Source organism: Dermacentor variabilis, chromosome 2, assembly GCF_050947875.1.
Source record: "Dermacentor variabilis isolate Ectoservices chromosome 2, ASM5094787v1, whole genome shotgun sequence".
In the NCBI taxonomy this organism is placed as follows: Eukaryota; Metazoa; Arthropoda; class Arachnida; order Ixodida; family Ixodidae; genus Dermacentor; species Dermacentor variabilis.
In genome coordinates, this window is record NC_134569.1 from 164,726,091 (window position 1) to 164,733,951 (window position 7,861).

The 7,861-nt window shown below is 45.2% G+C and overlaps 1 protein-coding gene across 1 annotated transcript; it reads right to left on the bottom strand.

Annotated features, from left to right (window-relative positions):
* Positions 1 to 5,017: 5,017 nt before the first annotated feature.
* On the bottom strand, positions 5,018 to 6,049 carry LOC142570535 (uncharacterized). The gene is made up of 2 exons (XM_075678908.1): positions 5,823 to 6,049; positions 5,018 to 5,503 (listed from the first exon to the last, which is right to left on the bottom strand). Exons 1-2 carry the CDS (start codon positions 5,997 to 5,999, stop codon positions 5,183 to 5,185), a joined length of 498 nt encoding a protein of 165 aa, XP_075535023.1. The 5' UTR covers positions 6,000 to 6,049; the 3' UTR covers positions 5,018 to 5,182.
* Positions 6,050 to 7,861: the final 1,812 nt, after the last annotated feature.

Genomic DNA, 7,861 nt, shown 5'->3' on the forward strand with positions numbered 1-7,861 from the left:
AAAACAATGAACTTACTGAAAATTTTATCCCATACAACATGGGGCAGCGACAGAAAATGTTTGATGAATCTTCACAAAAGCCTCATTCGATCACGATTGGACTATGGTGCCGTGATTTATCATTCCGCAGCCCCGAGCGCGCTAAAGATGCTAGATCCGGTTCACCATTTAGGAATCCGCTTGGCCACTGGCGCTTTCAGAACAAGTCCCATTGAAAGTTTGTATGTAGAATCAAATGAGTGGTCACTCCATCTTCAAAGAACATACATCAGCCAAACATATTTCCTGAAAATCCACTCCAATCCTCAACATCCATGTTTCAATACCGTTAATGATATGACATATGATACACTCTTTCGTAATCGTTCCTCTGTAAGACAGCCCTTTTCACTTCGTGTGAGGGAGCTTAGTGTTGAAATGGATGTCCCAATCCTCAAACTTCGCCTAATGCCTCCAGCTAAGCTGCTACCTCCTTGGGAGTGGCAAATGATACAATGCGATATATCCTTTCTACAAGTTACAAAGGAAGCCCCAGATATCGAAATCCGAATGCATTTCCTGGAACTCCAGTGCAAGTACTCCTGCACGGAGTTCTACACAGACGCATCGAAATCACGCGACGGGGTGTCCTATGCAGCTGTCGGTCCATCCTTCTCGGAATCCGATGTACTGCATCCGGAAACTAGTATCTTTACGGCTGAGGCCTACGCACTGTTGTCGACTGTAAAGCATATAAAGAAATCAAAACTCCAGAAATCAGTTATATATACGGACTGCCTAAGTACTGTGAAGGCCTTAATATCATTTTCTAAGCACAAAAATCCAGTAATCAATGAACTATATTCCGTCCTATGTAAAGCGCATATATGTAACCAGCATGTCATCATATGCTGGGTGCCGGGTCATAGGAGCATCGAAGGTAACGTTCTGGCGGACCAGATCGCCACATCAATTGCATCGTATTCTGTTAATCCTACCGCTGCAGTCCCTGTAACAGATCTGAGGCCCTTCTTGCGCAGGAAACTGCGAAACTACTGGCAACGCTCGTGGTACATGGAAACAAATAATAAGCTGCACGTAATAAAGCCACAATTAGGGTTCTGGCCTTCTGCAACAAAATCACGCCGAACAGATGTCCTATTCTGTCGTCTAAGAATAGGACACACATTTGGTACCCATAATTTTCTACTTACTGGAGGTGAACCTCCAACCTGTGGTAGATGCGGTGAGAGGCTGACCGTCCTCCATGTCCTCTTGGAGTGTCGGAAAGCCGAACCTGAAAGAAAGAAACATTTTCCACTTGCATACCGTTATAACATCCCTCTACACCCGGCTATGTTTATTGGTAAGGAACCGCTTTTTAACACCAAGGCAGTTCTCGACTTCTTAAAGGATGTAGTTCTACGCGTTATAAGCCCATTAAATTCGTAGAGCATCCTCGCTCCAGAGGATGCCGCTGCGATAATTGTTTTGAATGGCACATGCCTCCAGGCCCTTGTGTTTCAAGGGCTCTTAGGAGGCAGTAGTGCTCTAGGATATCTTATATAACCTGATATATTTTTTAGACATCATATCATTCTTTTTAAATGCGTCTTATTGTTCATAGTACACTTCATAAGTCATCGCCATAATTTTATTACACGTACATTTTACGCACTTTAGAGTGACTATATTTTTAGGCCCCTTTACAGCCACGTCACATCAACTTCACAGAATTCATAACTCCACTGCGAAATCACTAACACTTGCATGGCGCTCTTTGGCCATACCTGGCCCTTGCGCCAATAAAAACTACACATTCATTCATTCATTGACAGCCCACATAATAAAAACCTGCATGGCGACCCAAACGTCGTGACCGAAATCACGTATCTACTCGTCACTTATTGACCTCTTTTCTTTATCACCGGCATCTTCTTATGCAATGGGAATTTCCAGGGCTGCATACCAACATGCTCACAAGCAACACAGGTTCACGGCGTAACTCTTCTTGAACAGAAATGTTGGTAGCGTAGCAATTTTTGAATTCCTCTATGAACGCTTGTGTTAAACGCATCATTTCCCACTGTGAAACAAAGTGATTGCCTCGCAACTTATCTTCTGTATTTACAGTTCGTAAACAAAACACGCCAGGCCGCCGATCAGTGGCTGCAACGCGTTTTACGAGGGTACTTCCAGACGACAGCGTTAAAACGACACTAAATTGAAACAGGAAGTTGAGCTGGCATAAAAGAGGGGCCTTAGGGAATGTGCACATATTTTTTCGGTGCAAAAATATTTCTTAATAGTAGAGAAATTCGTAATCGAAGTAATCAAAAAAGAGCATTGCTTTCGTCAAACCGCTCATCCACACGCGCGCCAAAAACGCGCCGCTCGAAGCGGGCAATAACATGGCGGACGCCGTAGCAGACGACGCACTTGTCTCCACCCTGAACGGAGCGGCGGGCGAGGAGGACATCAAGACACCCTACGGCACACTGCATCGCGACGCCATCCACAGGCGGCATCTGGGATGGAGACAGCCAATGGGTGCCCTTTATTATCGGCAAACATGATCCCATATGCTGCCTGTAGGTGGCGCTGCGATGCAGTTTGCCGTTGCTCGGGCTCCCGCTGCGTGGCCTGCGTGGAGTACACTTTTGTCGGCGCCTGTACATGTCTTGGGCAGCTCTTGAAGGGCCCACATTGAAGAGCACTCAAGGGGAGTCGCATTTTTTGGCCTTGGTTTATAAATAGGGCCAAGCTTTTGTTATTGTTGATTAGTGCGTCTATATATGTATGCATATTTTTACGAGTTAAATACCTCGAACGTGTGGTTTTTTGCAGGTGACGAAAAGAGGCCAACTGTGGGTGACAGTACAGCTGTGGACAGCACAACTGATGACACCTTAAACGATGACAGCCCAGTTATTGATGCTGGCAGTGACCTTTCCTTTGAAGATGGATGGAGCACAGCTTCTCAAGAAAGACTTCCTAATTCACCCCGCAGGGGCGTCTGCGTCAGCAGGCAGATTTTTACGAGATCGCCCACGGCCTGCATCGACGGCACACATGTACGCATAAAGAGTCCCGGAGGCGATGACGCAGAAGTTTACCGCAACCGCAAAGAAGTGTTTTCTGTTAACGTTCAGGTAAGCCCTTTCTCACCATGTGTAGGGATCGTACGTAAGCGATTAGTTTTGCAGAAACGTATAAGCAGCGGTAAAACTCATATTACAATTCTCGCATGCTGTTTTAAGTAACTATGTTACGCGCGTCATATTCATTCACGCGCTATATTTGACGGAGAGATGGTACGAGTGCCGCTTTTTAGTCGAATGTGTGGTCTCAACTGTAGCGCTGCGGCAAGGACGAGCTTCGCTTGCTGATCACGAAGCAACTGATACGTTGTGAAATAAAAATATGTGTGCGCGCAAATCATAAGAAATGGGCTATCACACTTCTGTCCATCGTGACCACTACAAGCTGTGCAACAAATTCCGTATTTACATGTGCCGTGGCAAAAACAGGGCGGTGAATTATGGGCCACATGAAATTTTTAGTTCGTCGAAAATTTCTGCGAGATAGCCTTCAGCTGTTTTCAGATTTTTATCTTCCGTCTTGCTGGGAGGTAAAATGTACTTATAGTTGTTGCAACGACAACATGCCGTTCCTGCACTCATACTCTAGTTTTTTTTGCAGGCGGTTGCCGGGTCAATGCTACAATTCTTCAACGTTGTAGCGAGCTGGCCGGGGTCTGCCCATGACAGTCGCATATTCGACACTTCTAGAGTACGGGTTATGTATGAACAGCACCGTGTGCCTGGTCTGCTGCTTGGGAACATGGGCTATGCCTGCTCTCCTTTCTTGATGACACCCCTTGCTAAGCCAGGTCCAGTCAACTCACCAGAAGGCAGGCAAGTAATGCCTAATCCTTTCAGAGGTGTATATGATAGGTAACACGTCTCTCCATAATAGCATACTATGTTTTTGTAAAGCTATGCAATACACCTGAGGTGTATTACAGTGAGTAGCTGTAATGCATAAGCAACACGTTCCTCTGTTATCTGTTGCTGTACGAAGAGCACACAGATGGTGTCGCCTATATAGCGCGAGATTGTTACAGTTCCCTTTAATATAATGGTGGGTAATGAAATATGGCTGGGCAGAACGAATGCAAATCTAGGAAGGTGCAGCATCGTTTGCAGGAAATGGAATGTATTTGTAACCATTCAATGTAGATCTGTGCTAACTACACAGATTAAAAGCTTTGGAACAATATAATGTACAGTGTGTATTCGAAAACTAATTGCATTGTATTGTCATTCTATCAGGTACAACAAGGCGCACATCAAGACCCGCAACTCCATAGAAAGGGCCTTTGGAGTGTGGCAAAGGCGCTTTCCATGTTTGGAGATGAAGCTGCAGCACAAGCCTCGTAATGCAGCTCGCATTACGAGGCCATTTGAGCATTACCACCGTATTCAGAAATGCGCCTTGATTTGAAGCTGCGCCTTCACTTGAACAAGTCCTGCTCAAGACTACACCCGACTTCAACACGCTGAAGGCAGCGATCACGTTTCATAAACGTTCCTTCGTCAAGTCAAGCCCAAGCCCAAGTGCAGGGCAGCTTGCGCTGCCCTGCACAACGTGGCCCTTCTACGACGAGAACCCGAGCCACTAGGTCTCCATGTTCCCACCAGCCGATGCAGACGCACAGGAAGAAATACTTGCCAAGAGCACCTGTCAACTGTTAATGGTCTGGGGGACAATCTACCTGGCGTGCGTGCACGGCAATTTCTTATCCAGAGAAGTTTCTCTTAAGATTGTTGTTTGAAATCCACCTCAGTGTGTCTGAATAATAGGGGTGTGTGAACAGTGGATTGTCTATGCCTATACTATGCCCGAGGGGTAAAAACTTACCGTGCTTTTGCTCCAATTTTGTTTAATTGGGCGCAGTTGATGTTTTGAAATATTCAAAAAGTTTCGAATATTCACACACCCCTAATGAATAGTTGGGTAATGGGTTCTATGTGTCGTGTGGCGTCTGTATGGCACTACAGACAGACGAAATGTAAAAAGACCATGTGTGTTAAAAACTCAGTTACTGATAAGACATGCAGCCTCAGGGTGTCATGCAGCTTTTATTTATCGTATTCAATTTTGCGAGCTCAACTTGCTTTTGAAGATTCAATATTTCTGTTTAGAGCTTATGCTCTTCATTCCTTTTTTTCAAGTTGTCTGCGTGCTCTTCTTGAATGAGACGCATTCGCAACTTGTGCTGCTCCCTGAGCAAAGTAATCCTGACTTCATTTTCAGAAGCCAAAGTTTTCTCGAGGAGTGCCATCCTGCTTCTGGGTGGCCTCTGGCTTGTAGCTTCTCTGGCTAGTTCTGGCTCATTCTCCTTGTTTGAGTCAAGAAGCTCTGGTGCAGCTGCAGTGTCATCCACAATGGGTGAACTTGTAGCATTCGTCATTACCCATTGATTGGTCGTTTCGTAGATGGCCTGGGCTCCTGTGCTCCTCTGAAATGATCATTAGTTCAAAATTATACTCATCATGCAGCACACTTTGCATCACTGAATGTAAATGCCACAACAAATTGCTTTCGACATATTCAGCTGAGGGTTTTGAAAAAGCCTAAATGCCTTCTAAAGACATATGTAACTTCTCCGCACTGTACAACAAACAGGCTGAAGGTACCAATTGCACAGATATGTATACAGCATCAAAGCCTCGGAAAACACGATAAACTGGGAAGTGGTTCCTCCCACTTTCCTCACAGCTGATTGCTTTCAAGTTTCATGCCACAAAAACTTTGCAATGTGTTTCATGAAATAGTACTATACCATAATAGTCATATGTTGGTTCCACTTCTCCTGTTATCATCGGCTGCAGGAGCCGAACAGGCTCATTGTCAACTGGGGGGAGGTAGATTGCGCCATCCGAGTCTTCTTCATTTGGTATTCCGGTGGCCATGTGGCCTGCCACAGCCCCAACCAAAGCCGACAGCGGTGTCATGCCTGCTGCAGCAGGTCCTCCTCCTATAGAAATGCGCAACAGTTGTAACATTCTATGAAGTACATTTATGAAGTGCTTTGAGTGGGCCCGTGCACAATGCACATTGAATAAAAATGTTCAACATATTTGATCTCAAGCAGGTTGCTGAAACTGCTGTGACCCACTTTTTTACTCACATCCTTTCCAGTATTGCATGCAAGGTATATTACAGTATTACATTGTGCCACATTTCAGTCTTTGTATAAATGTGTTAATATGTTCCTAGTACATGTATTTTTGTTACCTGCATTGCCTTTCAGCGTGTGTTTAGAAGACAATGTGGTATTGCAGAAAATGTCACTGCTGTATTGTGGATGCAATACACAATGCTCATTGAGGCTGTTCTGAGTCTCGCCGAAGAAGGGTGCAGCAAACTTCTATGCACATACAAACAAGTAGGCAGGCTGTTATAGTAATAGGGCATTTCAGGAGTTACAAAATGTGATTCAGTGCCAAATTTTGTGAACTGGAGCTTGTGTATCTGATCATACTGAAATAAAGTACCCTGAGCGTGTCAAACTACTGCTAAGCTGTTTTTGCCAGCATACAATTGTGTCGGGGTACCATTAAAAAGACGTAACTTTTCAGAGCAGTAGAATGAGCATAATATGCTGTTTGAACAGCTCGCTTGTTGCCTAACTACTTCTAGCCTAATGCCTGCGTTTAGCAAACCTAAGCTGTGTCTGCTCGTGCGTTACCCTACGCCCCATGTGACCCCCATCATGTGTTCCAGCACATGCACCACGCGAGAAGTGCTTGCGCATCACGTTCATCACTTTGAGGAAAAATCTTTTGTACCGTGCACCATTTCGGCCAGCTGCAAATCTCAACTCTACACGAAGCACACGTGTAAGCAGTGCAGTACAAACGCGCGAAAAAGTGGCAATGTTAATTTTCGTGACAACGTCGAAACGCGGAGACATAAATAACACGAACATACAGTACGATGCGCTGTTCGTGTCACTTATACGTAGCGGTGTGTTGTTGTTTTCGCAGTCAATGACGCGAGTCTCGGCAAGCATGCAATCACCGAAGCCAATATACTGTCGACACCACACACACGCAGTTTGACAACACAATTCCAATGACCTACACAATAGTGCTAGTCTTCTACGTTCCATCATCAATAAAAGATCGCTTACCCGTCTTGTGAATTTTTCTTTTTTCTTCATAATTCTCCTCTTTCCATTTCTGCTTCATGTTTCCCCAACATTTCTTCCGCTGCTTGGGGTCGCGAGGCGTGACACCATGCTGTGCGTTGTACTCCACAGCGAGCTTCTTCCACGCCGCAGTTTTCGCGCTCAGTGATGCCACGTCCGTCTTTTTACATTCTAGAACTTTTTTATGATTGTTAACTAAGCTCAAAAGAAGCGACTTCTCCTCGGATGTGAAGTGCGGTGCCGGTTTTCTAGAGCCACACGGTGCTGTCGTCTCCTCCGACGCCATTTTAAAAGTGACCGTCGAGCGGCAGTGGATCGACTTGGATGGTTATGGCTGTTTTAGTGCGGTTTTCTTTTATTTATTTCTTTTTTCTGCCAATGCCTGTCTGCAAACGGGCACCTAGCTTAACCTTTCAGGAAATCGTCGGTTCTACAGATATATGAGATATTATTACTGTCATTCAATCTGGTAGCCTCGCTCCCAGACACACCGCGGCGTAGCTTGGGCTTGACTTGACGAAGGAAGGCAGGGAGAACGTTTATGAAACGTGATCGCTGCCTTCAGCGTGTTGAAGTCGGGTGTAGTCTTGAGCAGGACTTGTTCAAGTCAAGGCGCAGCTTCAAGTTAAGGCGCATTTCTGAATACGGTGGTAATGCTCAAAT